Here is a 15922-nt window from a genome sequence, read left to right as displayed (position 1 = left end):
TATACTTTAAAAGACCCAGGCAAAGTAACACACAATACCCTGAACAGTCAAATTCAAAATGAGTTTTCCTCTGCTTCAGTTCTTTGTAGACAGCAGCTTGAGGCTTAGATGCTGGAGGCTTTTTACACTTGTGTTAGATCTTAGAATGCCTGCACTTACACACAGCCTTCTCTCCTTCATACATATTTTCCTCTTTGAATGCAAATTCCCACTGCTTCACTGTGTCTTTGGACTTTTACCTCGCTAATAATAAAAATCTATCATAGTACCACTTTTACCAGTAATCTTTGGGAAAAATAAACACACTGTTTCTTAACTTCGCATGGCTAGGTGTAACATTTCACTCCCTCTTTTGAATTCAAGCTAGACCGGTTTATTTAAAAATGCAAACGTTCCCTTTACACCTTACATTCTAAAACTTCCCTCACGTTGCAGTTCAAGAATTTTGTGCCCTTTGTGCCCTTCACACTGTTCATTTCCCAATTGATATTAGGGTAGTTGAAGTCCCCAATTATTACTGCTCTATTGTTTTTGCACTCAGAAATGAGCTTACATATTTGCCCTTCTAACTCCCTTCCATTATTTGGGGGTCTACAGTACACTCCTAGCAATGTGGCTGACCCGTTTTTATTCTGGAGCTCAACCCATATGGTCTCATTTGATTCTTCATTTAGTATATCAACCCTCCTCACAGACTCTCTCACTAATTCTCCATCTCCCGTTCTCTGCTCTGAATTTGCCCTCAGGGTCCCATTCCCCTGCCAATCTAGTTTAAATCCCACTCAACAGCAAATCTCCCTGTGAGGATATTTGTCCCAGTCTTGTTCAGACTGTCTGGCTTCTCCAGGTCCCACCTTCTCCAGAACTGGTCCCAATGCCTCAGAAATCTAATGCCCTCCCTCCTACACCAGCTTTCCAACAATGTTTTTAATCACTCAGTTCTCCTATTTCTATACTCGCCTGCATGTGGGACTGGGAGTAATCCTGAGATTACTGCTTTAGAGGTCTTGGTTTTCAATCTCCTTCCTAGCTCCCTAAAGTCTGCTTTCAGGAACTGATCCCCTTTCCTACCTAACATGGTTACCAGCATGGTTGGTACCAACATGGACCATGACCTTTGGTTGATCACCCTCCCCCAGAAGAATGTCCTGCAGCTGCTCCATTACATCCTTGGCTCTGGCACCAGGGATGCAACATACCATCCTGGAGTCACGTCTACGGCCACAGAAACACCTGTCTGTTCCTCTAATGAGCCCCCTATTACTACTGCTCTTCCCCTCTTCTTTCTCCCCTCTTGTACATCAGAGCTGCCAGTGGGTGCCACAGACTTGACTCTGACTGCACTCCTCCGAGGAACCAACGCTGTATTCAAAATGGAAAACTGATTGGTGAGCGGGACCCCAGGGGACTCCTGCACCACCTGCCTAATTTTCTTGGACTGCCTGGCAGTCACCCATTCCCTTTCTGCCTCTAGGCTCCTAAGCTGCGGTGTGACCACCTCTCTTAACGTGCTATCCACATATCAGACGTATCCACATCATAGGTTTGAATGTGATATCACCTCCCAGGTCCATATCCATCTCTCTCATAACTTCCCATTCAATTCCCTCCAGTACATCTTGGCCCTTCTTGAAAAGCCCAAAATAAAGTCACAAACTACATCCTTTATGTTTATCTGGTTCTTTAACTCTCCTTGATCACTCTTAGGAACATAGGAAATAGGAGCAAGAATAGGCCATTCAGCCTATTGAGCCTGCTCCACCAGTCAAACAGATTATGGCTGATCATCTATCTCTATGCCACCTTCCCACAACAAGGGATATAGGTACAGTGTGGGAAGGTGGCATAGAGATAGATGATCAGCCATAACCAATGACAACAAGGGATATGGGTACAGTGTCATTGGTATCCAGAAATCTATCGATTTCTGTCTTGAACATGCTCAATGATTGAGCTTCCACAGCCCTATGGGGTAGAGAATTCTGAAGATATACTATGCTGAGTGAAGAAATTCCTCCTCATCTCAGTCTTAAATGGCCTGCCGCTTATTCTGAGACTGTGTCTGCTGGTTCTAGACTCACCAGCCAGGCGAAACATCCTATCTACATCTACCCTGTCACGTCCTGTAAGAATTTTGTAAGTTTCAATGAGATCACCACTCATTCTTCAAAACTCTAGAGAATTCAGGCCCAGTTTCCCCAATCTGTCCTCATAAGACAATCCCCCATCTCAGGGATTTTTCTGGTCAACTTTCGTTGCACTCCCTCTATGGCAAGTGCATCCTTCCTTAAATAAGGAGACCAATACTCCAGGTGCGGCTCTATGCAACTGCAGCAAGACATCTTTACTCCTACATGCAAATTCCCTTGTGATGAAGGTCAACATGCCATTTGCCTTCCTAATTACTTGCTGATCTTCATACGCGCTTTTAGTGACTCAAGAACAAGGACACTCGGGTCCCTTTGGAGATCAATGCTTCCCAACCTCTAACCATTTAAGAAATACTTTGCCTTTCTGTTTTTTCTACCAAAGTAGATAACGTCACACATTCATAATTTATTCCATCCGCCATGTTCTTGCCCATTCACTTAGCCTGTCCAAATCCCCTTGAAGCCTCCTCACAACTCACATTCCCACCTAGTTTTGTGTCAACAGCAAATTTGGAAATATTACATTTGGTCCCCACATCCAAATCATTTACATAGATTGTGGACAGCTATGGCCTAAGCACTGATCCTTGCGATAGCCCACAAAAACAGCCTGTCATTCCTAGAATGACCTGTTTATTCCTACTCTGTTTTCTGTCTGTTAACCAATTCTCAGTCCATAGCAATATACTACCTCCAATCCCATGTGCTCTAATTTTGTTTACTAACCTGTGGGGGATCTTATCAGTCAGATCAGTTTTTTCTAGGGCTCCTTGTTGCCACACTTGGTCAAAAGCTGCCTTGATGTCAAGTGCAGTCACTCTTACCTCACATCTGGAGTTCAGCTCTTTTGTCCATGTTTGAACCAAGGCTGTAATGAGGTCAGAAGCTGAGTAATCCTGGCAGAACACAAACTGAGCGTTAGTGAGCAGGTTATTGCTAAGTACCACTTTATGGCTCTGGCGATGACCCCTTCCATCACTTTTCTGATGATTGAGAGTAGACTGATGGTGCAGTAATTGGCTGGGTTGGATTTGCCCTGCTTTTTGTGTACAGGACATACCCGGCCAATTTTCTACATTGCTGGGTAGATGCCAGTGTTGTAGCTGCACTGGAACAGTTTGGCTAGGGGGACAGCAAGTTCTGGAGCACAAGCCTTCAGAACTATTACTGGAATGTTATCGGTGCCCATAGCCTTTGCAGTATCCAGTGCCTTCAAACATTTCTTGATAGCATTTGGAGCGAATCGAATTGGCAAAGACTGGCATCTGTGATGATGGGGACCTCCGGAGGCGGCCAAGGTGGGTTATCCTCTTGGCACTTCTGGCTGAAGATTTTTGCAGATGCTTCAGCCTCATCTTTTGCACTGATGTGCTGGGCTCCCTCATCATTGAGAATGGGGATATTTGTGGAGCCTTCTCCTCCAGCGATTTGTCTAATTGTCCATCTGCATTCACGGTTGGATGTGGCAGGACTACAGAGCTTGGATCTAATCCGTTGGTTGTGGAATTGTTTAGCTCTACCATTTGCTGCTTATGCTGTTTGGCACACAAGTAGTCCTGTGTTGTAGTTTCACCAAGTTGACACCTCATTTTTAGGTACGTCTGGTGCTGCTCCTGGCATGCCCTCATTCACTCTTCATTGAACCAGGGTTGATTCCCTGGCTTGGTAGAGTGGGCGATATGCCAGGCCATGAGGTTAAAGTTCTTTAGGGGAAGGAAATCTGCCATCCTTACCTGGTGTGGCCTACATGTAGCCAAAATTGGGAGAGCTGTCTCACAGATTAGCCAAGCAACCATATTCACAGAATCATATCTTAGTGTTCCAGCTGCCATCACAATCCCTGGGTAAGTCCTGTCCCACCAGCAGGACAGACCCAGCAGTGGTGGTTTACAGTTGGAAGGGAGTTGCGCTGGGAGTCCTCAACGTAAACTCCGGGCCCCATGAAGTCTCATGGCATCAGGTCAAACAAGGGCAAGGAAGCCTCCTGCTGATTACATATGCTGCCCCCCTCAGCTAATGAATCAGTATTCCTCCATGTTGAACACCGCTTGGAGGAAGCGCAGAGGGTGGTGAGGGCGCAGAATGTACTCTGGGTGGAGGGCTTCAATGTTCATCACCAAGAGTGGCTCAGTAGCACCACCACAGACCGAGCGGGCTCAGTCCTAAAGGACATAGCTGCTAAACTGGGTCTGAGGCAGGTGATGAGGAAACCAACAAAAGGGAAAAACATACTTGACCTCATTTTCACCAAGTTGCCTGCCGCAGATGCACCTGTCCATGACAGTATCAGTAGGAGTAACCACTACACAGTCCTTGTGGGGGCGAAGTTCCCCTCCATCGTACTACCACCACGCAAAATGGGATAGATTTCCAACTCAAGACTAGGCAACCATGAGGTGCTGTGGGCCATCATTCGCAGCAGAATTGTACTGATGGTTTCATTCCTTTTAGGCTTTTCAATGGTTTGATACACAACTGAGTGGCTGTAGATCTGAATTTACACGTAGCCAGACCAGGTAAGGATGGCAGATTTCCTTCCCCTAAAGGACATTTGTGAATGAGGGTTTTACGACTATTGATAATAGTTTCATGGTCATCATTAGACTTTTAATTCCAGTTTTTTATTTAATTGAAATTTCACCATCTAAACGTGGTGGGATTTGAGCCCAAGTTCCTAGAGTATTACTCTGGGTCTCTGGATTACTAGCCCAGTGATAATACCACTGTCTCCCCATTATATCTTTTGTAATTGGCCATTCAAATAATAGTGAAGTAATGATTGGGTTAAATCAGCCTCCATATGCTTTGCTGTGTGAAGAAAATATAAGCAGGACTTCCCCCTGCAGGGATTATGGAGGCATTACATGTCATGTTGACTGAGACACATCCAGGGAGTAGTTACATAAAAATTGTGCTTTTCCCCAGGGTGTAGCAGCAATACTGTTGTGTTTTGATACTACTGCTTAGGCATTAGCACATGTCAAGTCTTACTTATACTGAATAAAATATAACCACTGTCACCAATAAGAATTATCCCTTCAATTTACTTCAGAACTTGAGAGTGAAGAGGTTAATGGGTTCATTTAACCCTCTTGATTCTGAATTCTAAAAGCAGTCTAACTCCATGCCCAGCCTTTATTCTATATCCTTTAATACCTTTGGTTAACAAAAAAATCTATGATTTAAAATTAACAATTGATCTAGCATCGGTTTATCATTTGCAAAAGTGAGTTTCACTCTTCAAGCAACCTTTGTGTGTACAAGTGTGTCCTAATTTTACTCCCGAAAGGTCTGGCTCTAGTTCCCTAGTCCTAGGCTTCAGTGAAAATAGTTTCTCTCTATCTACCCTAGCAATTCCCTGTACTATTTTGAAAACTTCGATCAATTCACCCCGATCTTCTAAATTCCAGAGGATATCCCTAGTTTTTGTAACATCTCTTTATCTATGTCGCACTCCAAGGCCAATATATCTTTAAGATGTAGTACACAGAACCGCTCACAGTACTCCAGGTGTGATCTAACCAGGTCTTTGTCCAGCTGTAGTATGACTTCTAGCTGTAGTATAATTTCTAATCCCTTGTATTCTAGTCCATTAGAGGATCACTATCACAACACTTTGTGGGAGCTTTGTGTACAGTAATTGGCTGCTGCATTTCCTACATTACAATGGTGACTACCCTTCAAGAAAGTACTTAACTGCCTGTAAAGCACTTTGGGATGCTCTGTAGTCATGAAAAGAGCTACATAAATACAAGACAGTCTCTCAAACCTGTGGACTTGTTACTGGAGACTAGGAATGCAGCAAATGCTGTCTCTTAAATTCAACGATTAGGTTTCAGAGGCATGCATTAATCACAAACATTGAACTTTAGCAGGCTGATTTTGCAGGAAAGAGGCTGCTATCCCAATGAAGCATCATATTTGCATTGAAATTCCAGAGATAAATGAACCGTGTTCACGCTCATTAGACAAGCGATTCTCTATCCAACAATAAACTTTATTTATCCAGAAAAGCAGGTTTAGCCAAAAATGCGCCTGCATTCTTGAGTTGCGTTCCCTGAGTAATATTAAAATTACAGCTATTCAGCAACTGATAAAATATGATCTAAATCTGAAATGCTTTTTTGCTCATCTCGGATATTTGGGGGCTTAACCTGTAGCGACAATGTAAAAAGTACACAACTAGCATGAATAAAAAAAGTGACTTGTAACATGAAGCTAAAGGGAGAGAAAGCTAATTAAATTTCAACACTGTTCACAAATGTCACCATGATGCCATTAAAGTATTTCAGAACTCCTTTCCAAAGTGCAGACTTTAACATTAAATTAATTCATACAATAAATCAGAGAAAATAATTAAGAACAGTTATAATGAAATTTCACCATCCATATGCTGGAAGATAACAAACTGACCCATCCTTCAACAGAACCCATCCTGCAATGATAGTGTACACCTCAAACAGTGACAAAGTACACAAATGTTTGGTATACAACTTGTTTAATAAGATTTTTCAGTTTTATATTTCAGATTGTAATTATGTATTGGACATGGTACCATACACCTAACTAAATTATCTACATGAAGCAAAATTATACACGTCTATCCTTCATGCATTGTTGCCTTCCCCATGCCAATACTTTGCTAGTCCACTTCTGATGCAAATGCTGTTTAAATTTACAGTAAATTTAAATAATCAGCCCCTGGGGGCTTAATATATGCACACTCAATATTTGAGCTTGTGTCAAATTGTGTCAGGAAAGAAATTACACGAAAATATATCAAAGCTACCTCAATCAAACCAACATAGAAAGGTATGCAAACATTACCAGTAGTTATTATCTACTCATACATTCAATTTTTCTATTTTTTTAAAGAATGAAGATCACACTGAACTTTAAAAAATCAAATTTAACCCATGAAATGACAATGATACTATGAGGAATCATATGAAATGCGTTGTTCATGGGTGATTACATATATTTTAAGTTTAAAAAATGCACTGCTAGTATTGTCTCAATATAAAATAACTGCATGAAATGGTGAGTGCTGGTGTACTCACTTGATCAAATACCAAGACCAAGCTGAGTTCCAAAGCCCTATTGCAACCAATTTATATCCAGTAGTTTTCCTCTTTCGTTCATCCCAAATACACGTCGGCATGTACACACCATTCTACAACTTAGCATTTGTCCAACAGAACAATGAATTGCTGCAGCACTGCTCAAAATTCTTAAGCCACTCCCGAAATCACAATAATCTTCAAAAGAAGATCTGTTTTGCATCTGCTGGTGCCTGCTCCATTGGACAATATGGGCATTTTAACCTAGGGAGTGAAGAAAAAAAATGAATGGTCATTAGAAAATCACAGTAAAAAGAATCTCAGGAAGATAAACAATCTATCGTGATCACCCTACCAAACATATTTCAACACGAAGCACAACTCCGGTTACCCCAAGACTGCACCAAAGACATTTTTGTGTTTCTCACATTGATTGTTAATTCTGTGCTAATCATTGATAAATCATCAGAATTAAATAATAGCCTACCAATTATACTGCCCAAACTCAGATTACTATCTGACTCTTAGGTTCAAATCCATTTTGGACAGAGAGTTAGCAGTAGAGGTGCTCAGGTCTCTCAATCAAGTCAGCATTCCCCGCAATGTTGATTGCACTGCCAATTCTGAAATCAGAAGCCTGTTTGGAAATGTGTTCGTAGGTTACTTTCGTCTTTGGGTATAGTACTGAAAATGTAGATATAATTTTAGCTATTAATTTCCAATTTGACTTTATAACTGTCCTATGATTGGACGCTAAACAAAACAGGATGATTCTACCACCATAGCAGAGCGTTCCTGTGAGCTGAAATGTATATAACAGACCAAGGTTAAAGGAACTCTTACTGTCATAGGGGTTCACTGATTAAAACAGGTTTAACATAACTTTGTTTTTCATCTGCAAAGTTCCTAACATTTAAAATGAAATCAATGTGTGTTTCCCTCATCTTATTTTGTTTCATGAACTTGGGCAACACTGGCTATTTACCTATTTAATTTACTTCCACTGCCACGTGATAATCAAAACTGTCACATGACCAACTAAGCAATATAACACAAATAAATGAGAAAAAGTGGACCAACACACCCAAGTTGTTATCTTAGCACAAAGTGACAAATATTTCCAACACTACATCATCTTTAGAATCATGGAGTCGAAACAGAGTCATTACAGCACAGGAGGCTGCCATTCGGCCCATTGAGTCATACCAGCCCCGCGTGGAACAATCCAATCAGCCTCATTCCCCAACTCTATCCAAATGGTCCCGTAAGATTATTTCCCTCAAGTGCTCATCCAATTTCCTTTTGAAATCATTCATCGTCTCTGGTTTCACCACACTCACAGGCAGCGAGATCCAGGTCATTAACACTCGCTGTGTAAAAATTTCTTCCCCGTATCCCCCAGCCTCTCTTGCCTAAACCTTAAACCTGTCCCCACTAGTCAACTACCATCAACTATTGGAACAGCTTTTCTTTGTTTACCTTATCTAAACCTGTCATAATCTTGTACACCTCTATCAAATCTCTCCTCAATTTCCATGGTTCCAAGGAGAAACAACTCCAGCTTCTCCAATTAACTCTCCAAGTAATCTAGTAGCTAAAATTCCTCATCCCTGGAACCATTCTAGTAAGTCTCCTTTACACCCTCTCAAGGACCCTCACATCCTTCCCAAAATGTGGCGACCAGAACTGGATACAAAGCTCTAGCTGCAGCCTTAACAGGTACAGCATTACTTTCCTACTTTTGTACTCAATACCTCAATTTACGTAGCCCAATTTCCCACGTGCTTTGCTAACCATTCTCCTGATATGTCCTGCCATCTTCAAAGATCTATGCACATGATCCCCAAGGTCCCACTGTACATTCTTTAGAACTGCAACATTTAATAGATATGCCCTCTCCCAATCCATTCTGTCAAAAAACATCACCTCATACATCTGTCACTTGTGTGCCCATTCTGCCAGCTTATATCCTGTTGCAATCATGCTCACAGCCAACCACAGCAAATTTTTATATTTTACTGTATTTCAATATCCAAGTCATTTATTTAAATTACAAAAGAAGTGGTCCTACCACTGATTCTTGGGGAACACCACTGTCTAGCGTACCCCCAGTCTAAAAAAAAATCCATTTACCATGACTCGCTGTTTTCTGTCCGTAAGCCAATTTTTTAATCTAAGCTGACACTGACCCCACCCCGCCCCAACCCCCCTATTCAACGTGCCTTCATTTTTTCACTAGCCTTTTGTGGTACTTTGTCAAAGGCTTTATTAAAATTCATAAACAAAGAGTGGCAGCTTTTCTGGATCCTAAATGAGCAGATGGAGATGTCATTTGGCCCTCTGATTCTCCTTGATTAGAAACCTAGAACATAGAAACACAGAAAAATAGAAGCAGGAGTAGGTCTTTTGGCCCTTTGAGCCTGCTCTGCCATTCAATATGTTCATGGCTGATCCTCTATCGCAACGCCATACTCCTGCTCTCTGCCCATACCCGTTGATGCCTTTAGAATCTAGAAATCTATCAATTTCCTTCTTAAATATATTCAGTCACTTGGCCTCCACAGCCCTCTGTGGTAGAGAATTCCACATGTTCGCCACCCTGAGTGAAGAAGTTTCTCCTCATCTCAGTCCTAGATGGCCTACCCCATATTCTGAGATTGTGACCCCTTGTTCTAGAGCCCCCACCCAGCCAGAGGAAACATCATCCCTGCATCCAGTCTGTCCAGCTCTGTCAGAATTTTATACATTTCAATGAGGTCCCCTCTCATTCTTCTAAACTCTAATGAATACAGGCCGAGTCAGCCCATCACTCCTCATACGACAATCCTGCCATCCCAGGAATCAGTCTGGTGAACCTTCGCTGCACTCCCTCTATGGCAAGTATATCCTTTCTCAGGTAAGGAGACCAAAACTGCACACAATACTTCAGGTGTGGTCTAACCAAGGCCCTGTATAGCTGCAGCAAGGCATCCTTGCTCCTGTACTCAAGTCTTCTCGCAATGAAGGCCAGCATACCATTTGCCTTCTTAACTGCTTGCTGCACCTACATGCTTGCATTCAGTGGCTGGTGTACAAGGACACCCATGTCCCTTTGTAAATCAACATTTCCCAAACTATTACCATTTAAATAATATTCTGCCATTCTGTTTTTTCTACCGAAGTGGATAACTTCAAACTTATCCACGTTATACTGCATCTGCCATGTATTTGCCTACTCACTCAACCTGTCTAAATCACCTTGAAGTCTCTTAACATCCTCCTCACCACTCTCATTCCCACCTAGTTTTGTGTCGTCAGCAAACTTGGAAATATTACATTTGGTTCCCTCATCCAAATCATTGATGTATATTGTGAATAGCTGGGGCCCAAGCACTGATCCCTGCAGTACCCCCTTAATCATCGCCTGCCAGTCCAAAAAAGACCCATTTATTCCTGTTTCCTGTCTGCTAACCAATTCTCAATCCATGTCAATATATTACCCCCAATCCCATGTTCTCTAATTTAGCACATTAACCTCTCATGTGGGACTTCATCAAAAGCTTTCTGAAAATCCAAATGCACCACATCCACTGGTTCTCCTTCATCTATTCTGCTAGTTACATCCTCAAAAAACTCCAGTAGGTTTGTCAAAGATGATTTCCCTTTCATAAATCCATGCTGACTTTGTCTAATCCTGTTGATATTTTCTAAGTGTCCTGTTATCACATCCTCTCCACTCCCAGCTAAAATGTAACAAGCTGGCTCATGGATGGCTGTGATGATTCCCCCATACCTTCATTTAGTATATTTGGCTACATCGCATCTGTCCTTGGGCACCGTTTCATTTTAAATCAGTCCAAGGTGCCCATGCAAGTCATATCAGAGTCACAGGCCTAGAAATTCAGGGAGCGCAGGAGACAACCCAAGCACGTAATGCACACCCAAAGATAGGTCTCTGCTAACCAGCTTGCTGTCTAAGCGCACTGAAAATCGGGTAAATGGTTAAAGGAACCAGAAAAGGGGGTGATTGAGGCAGGTGACAGGGGAGAGGAGGAGCAGTGACCCATTTTCTTTGAATGTGGAGTTTGGAGGGGGGGGGTCACTCTTGCTCCTCTCGATTCCGTATTCAAGGGAGTTTTAAGATCGTATCTAACTAGTTGCAGCCCAACAGGCGGTCCCTTTAGCATTCCTGTTAAGTCACACACAAACCTGGCTTCCCAGAGACTAGCCAGCATCATTTGCAGGGTATATGGAAAGGCCCTAACGTCTGTTTCAGGTATGGGCCCTACCCAGACGGCCAGCAGTGTCAGCTTTCACAGGAGAGCTGGCCACTTCTGGCACTACGCCTAGTAGAGAGGATGCCATGGGAGCGGCATCCTCACAGCCAGGTAAATGGAAATTGAGGACACCAGAGCCGTTGCCACCAGGCTCCCACCTCCATCCCAGGCCCGATCAGGAGCCCCCTCACCACCACCCGCTCCAGCCAGAGTCTGCAGTGAGGCCAACAGTGTTCACCAGGTGATCTCCCATGCAAAGGAGGGCCCAATCGCCATTGGTAAAATCCCAGTGGTGGCAGGAAGAGACCTTTAGTTGGCCATTTAAATGCCTCAATTGCTCCTTAGCTCAAAATGACTCCTTTAGCCAGTAACGATACCATTAACACCCCTTTGTCCATGACATCTTTGGCAATCTCTCCTTTGCCCCATCTATCGCTGGCCTTCGATCCAGCTTCACCTGCTCCACCCCCCGCTTAAACAGTATAAATTTCATCACATTTTTACTTCTCTGTAGCTCTGAAGAATCATAAGGGCTTGAAATGTTAGCTCTGTGTTTCTCTCCACAGATGCTGTTAGACCTGCTGAGTTTTTCCAGCATTTTCTGTTTTTGGCTCAATTGGCCTCTGGGTTGGGGGTGGGGGGGTGCGTGGAAGAGACCGAAAGATGCCATCCTTCACCTTACCACTGCTGGTAAAATTCCATGGCAGCAGGAAGATAACGGGCAATCGATCCCCACCTCCTCTCACCATTTTACATGCCTCCCGCCCCACCTGCCTCCCAGCCCGTCCCTAGAGGGCTGGTGCAGCGCATGGTAATTACCTATTTCCACCAATAGAAACTACCTTCGTTTACATTCATGCCTATTCTATTGGGTGTTCTGGACAGAGGATTACGGACAAGCCATTCTTCCACCATCACAACCAAGAAATTGTTAGTTGTGGATGCCGGTTAGGACGGAGGAATAAGCAGCAACTAAAATAAAATTAAAAACGAATGGGATGAAAACATGTGCTTACATTCTAGGGCAAGAAGCTAAACAATAATCTGTAGTTATTTAATATTTCCTAAGCTATCCATTTAATATTTGCACATTCACATTTAAGATGAAAAAATATTCAATGACATCAATGTGGAGAAATTACTTCCTCCAGTGTGCGAATCCAGAATAAGGCGGCATAATCTTAGCATTAGAGCTGGGCCCAATTTAGAAGTGAAATCAGGTAGCATTTTTTCACATGAAGGGTAGCAAAATCTGGAACTCTTCCCCCAAAATGGTGTGGGCAGGCCGAGTAAATTGGACCGATATTCTCTGGAGTTTAGAAGAATGAGAGGTGATCTTATTGAAACATACAAGATTCTGAAGGGGATTGACCAGGTAGACACTGAGAGGTAGTTTCCCCTAGAATCTAGGGGCACAGTCTTAGGGTAAGGGGGCGATCATTTCGGACCGAGATGAGGAGAAATTTCTTCACTCAAAGGGTTGAGAGTCTTTGGAATTCTCTACCCACCAAGGATTGTGGACGCTCCATCGTTGAATACATTTAAGACTGAGATAGACAGATCTTTGGTGTCTCAGGGAATCAGCGGATATCGGGAGTGAGTGGTAAAGTGGAGTTGAAGCCAAAGATCAGCCATGGTCATATTGAATGGTGGAGCATGCTTAACGAGCCATATGATCGACTCCTGCTTCTAAACGTTGTGGTGCCGAGTTAATAGAAATATCTGAAGATTGAGATCAATATTTTTTGTGGATAACACTATCAGGCAATGTGAATAAGGGCAGGTAAATGAAGTAGTGGTACAGATCAACCATGATCTAATTAAATGTCAGAACAAGCATGAGAGGCTGAATGAAGAACTCCTTTTCTACTGAAGAAATTTTGAAAATATGCACCAAATATGCACTAACTATTTCATCTGGGTGTTCAATAACTGCAAACATTAAATAGAAACATCCAAGCAAATTTGTGGGACAGCACTTACTTGCTTCCATTGATCATTTTGTTCAGAGCATCTCGTGAGATTATGTGGCCACAGACAAGCTTCATAGGTGGATTGGATTCTGTGGTCTGTTGTCGAAGAATTGGGCATGCAAATATTGAGTGGTACCAACATTTTTTACCCAGGTCTACTTCAATCTAGAAAACAATCAGTAGAAAAATAAGATGCATCAATATGACTTTCTTTGTAAGGGAGCAAGGTTTCAGAAATGGTAAGAAGCAAGCAAGAGTGTGGGGGGCTGGCGGGGATGGAAAGTGGGTTTGATTGGAGAGCAAAGGCACAGCCAAAGAAAATGTTAATAAGAATTTTGAGGACAAAAACAAAGATGGCTAGGCAGAAGAATTTTTGGAACTGGATCAGTATCTGAGGGGAAGGTGTGTACAGTGATGCACAGCCAAAGGAAAAGTAGGAAGGGGCAAGACCATGGAGTGATTTGACACAAGGATGAGAACCTTGCAATCAGTCTGTTGCATACAGGAAACCAATGGGAGGCAGATAAAGAACTGGTAATCTGAAGAGGTAACAAAAGGACAATATAACATCAATCCATATATATATCGTTTGATGTAATACTAGGCAATTATTTTAAAAAGAGATGCTTGTGAATTGCACCAGCCACATATTAACAAGGGGCAACAGTATCTTTTTCCCCTATTTCTAAATTAGGGGATACCAGCCCTAGGAAAGCTCCCTTACTTCAGGCACAAGCACTCCCAATTTAAGTACAGTACAGGCAGTCACCAAGCCCCCTCTATGCCTAATAATAATGTCAAATCCCAATTTCAGGTTACCTAATACTTCACACTGCAGATGTGTAAGGGGGCAATCAATTTACTATAAAATACCTATCATAAATGCTAGTTCTAAATACAGCTGCAGTTTTTTGAGATTCTGAAGCTCTCTCTAGTCATAAGATGTACAGAGTGTTAGCTTGCAATGGGAGACACCCAATTGTAGCTTGTTAGGCAATGCTCCCAACAGGAGCATCATGACAAGGATGCTCATCAAAAATGCAGCCAAGCTTCAAGACACCAGTACTACACTGCATCTGCAGCCTGGACATCAGGATTGAAACCACCAGCTACATTACTGAGAGTTTTCATTTCTACTCGAACTACTAAACTTAAGTTGCTCCACTTCTGTATCGCCAGATGTGAAATTGCTTCACAGCAACACAACAACAGTGGGAAAATTGAAGTTATAATTCCAATTTCTGACAACAGCCATCCTCACAGCCCCTGTGTAATATTGTCAACTTAATATCAAACAAGGGCTAAATAGGAAGCTGTGTTTTCCCCAGAAAAGACTGTATTGAGCTGCCCCTAATCTACTCCCCCTTAGAACTTCACTGCACAGCCAATAAAGTGAGGAGACTTTCAGAAAGGTTTTGGGTAAGATCCTAGTGAATCTAAGCTGTACCTTTCGATTGTTTTTATGTCCTTCCTGTAATGAGCTGCCCAAAATTGCAGTGCTCCGTGGCCTTGTATAAGTTAAATGCTACCACCGCATCTTTCGATTGTTTTTATGTCCTTCCTATAATGAGCTGCCCAAAATTGCAGTGCTCCGTGGCCTTGTATAAGTTAAATGCTACCACGTGGTATTTTTTTTTAAACTTTGCACTCTTTCGTTGTTCAAACTTTGTCACCATACTGCTTCTTTGATTTTGTCTACATAGACTAATAATGCAAAAACAAATTACTGAACTGTATGGATGGGTCATTGCTCAGCTACATATAAAATGGCAGCTTGCACTAACCAGAACTCTGACCATTATTTATATTTGTCACCAGCAACAATGCATCTTGGATATCATGGAACAAACAATCTCTCGAGGCAGTGCCATCATGTTTAAAAATACAGCTCGCTGTTGGAGATAAGGCAACATCTGGTGACAGCATCAGAGGACTAAATCTCAGGAAAGGGGTTAATGTTTAGGTTAGTGGCCTTAGTATGCACCACAGACTAGATTTTTATGTCTCTAACTTGAGACTGCTTCAACACTGGGGTCCTAGGCTTTAAAATGAGAACACAACAGTGTGCAAAACTGCAGGATCAGGAATCAAGAACTTTCCTTGAATACTAGTATATAGAGTGCTACCAAAATGCTAACACTTTCTTTAAGGTGCTCAACATTGAATGTGGACTAAATAGGAGTGGCAAAGAAGTATTTTGAACATAAATGATTTTCTTGCCTCCTTTTGACACAACTCACTTTAATGTATCTCCATCATATTTTTAAGCAGCCTGAAGAGTCACCAAGTATAAGCAGCACTCGGCATTAATCTCCCAACTGAAAAAAGAACCTGTTTGAACAACTTATACAATGGATTCTTTCTTGGCTAACTGTCATTATAGTGAGCAGGTAGCAACAACCTTCCTGAGGTTGGCTGCCAATTCCAGCATTCAACCTTAAGCTGAAGGTCCAAGCTCTACCGCGGGTCTGTGTTTAACATGG

The 15922-nt window shown here is 42.3% G+C and overlaps 1 protein-coding gene across 1 annotated transcript in view; it reads right to left on the bottom strand.

Annotated features, from left to right (window-relative positions):
- Positions 1-6631: 6631 nt before the first annotated feature.
- Positions 6632-15922, bottom strand: part of LOC144687591 (E3 ubiquitin-protein ligase RMND5A) — a 41182-nt gene continuing 31891 nt past the window's right edge. Inside the window, exons 9-10 of the mRNA XM_078553920.1 lie at positions 13450-13604; positions 6632-7474 (exon numbers count right to left, since the gene is read on the bottom strand). Coding sequence (XP_078410046.1) covers positions 7411-7474; positions 13450-13604 — 219 coding nt within the window. The 3' untranslated portion in view covers positions 6632-7410. The remainder of the gene's footprint in view (positions 7475-13449; positions 13605-15922) is intronic.

The sequence above is a fragment of the Cetorhinus maximus genome, chromosome 1, assembly GCF_964194155.1.
Source record: "Cetorhinus maximus chromosome 1, sCetMax3.hap1.1, whole genome shotgun sequence".
In the NCBI taxonomy this organism is placed as follows: Eukaryota; Metazoa; Chordata; class Chondrichthyes; order Lamniformes; family Cetorhinidae; genus Cetorhinus; species Cetorhinus maximus.
This window is presented reverse-complemented; position numbering and strand designations above follow the sequence as displayed.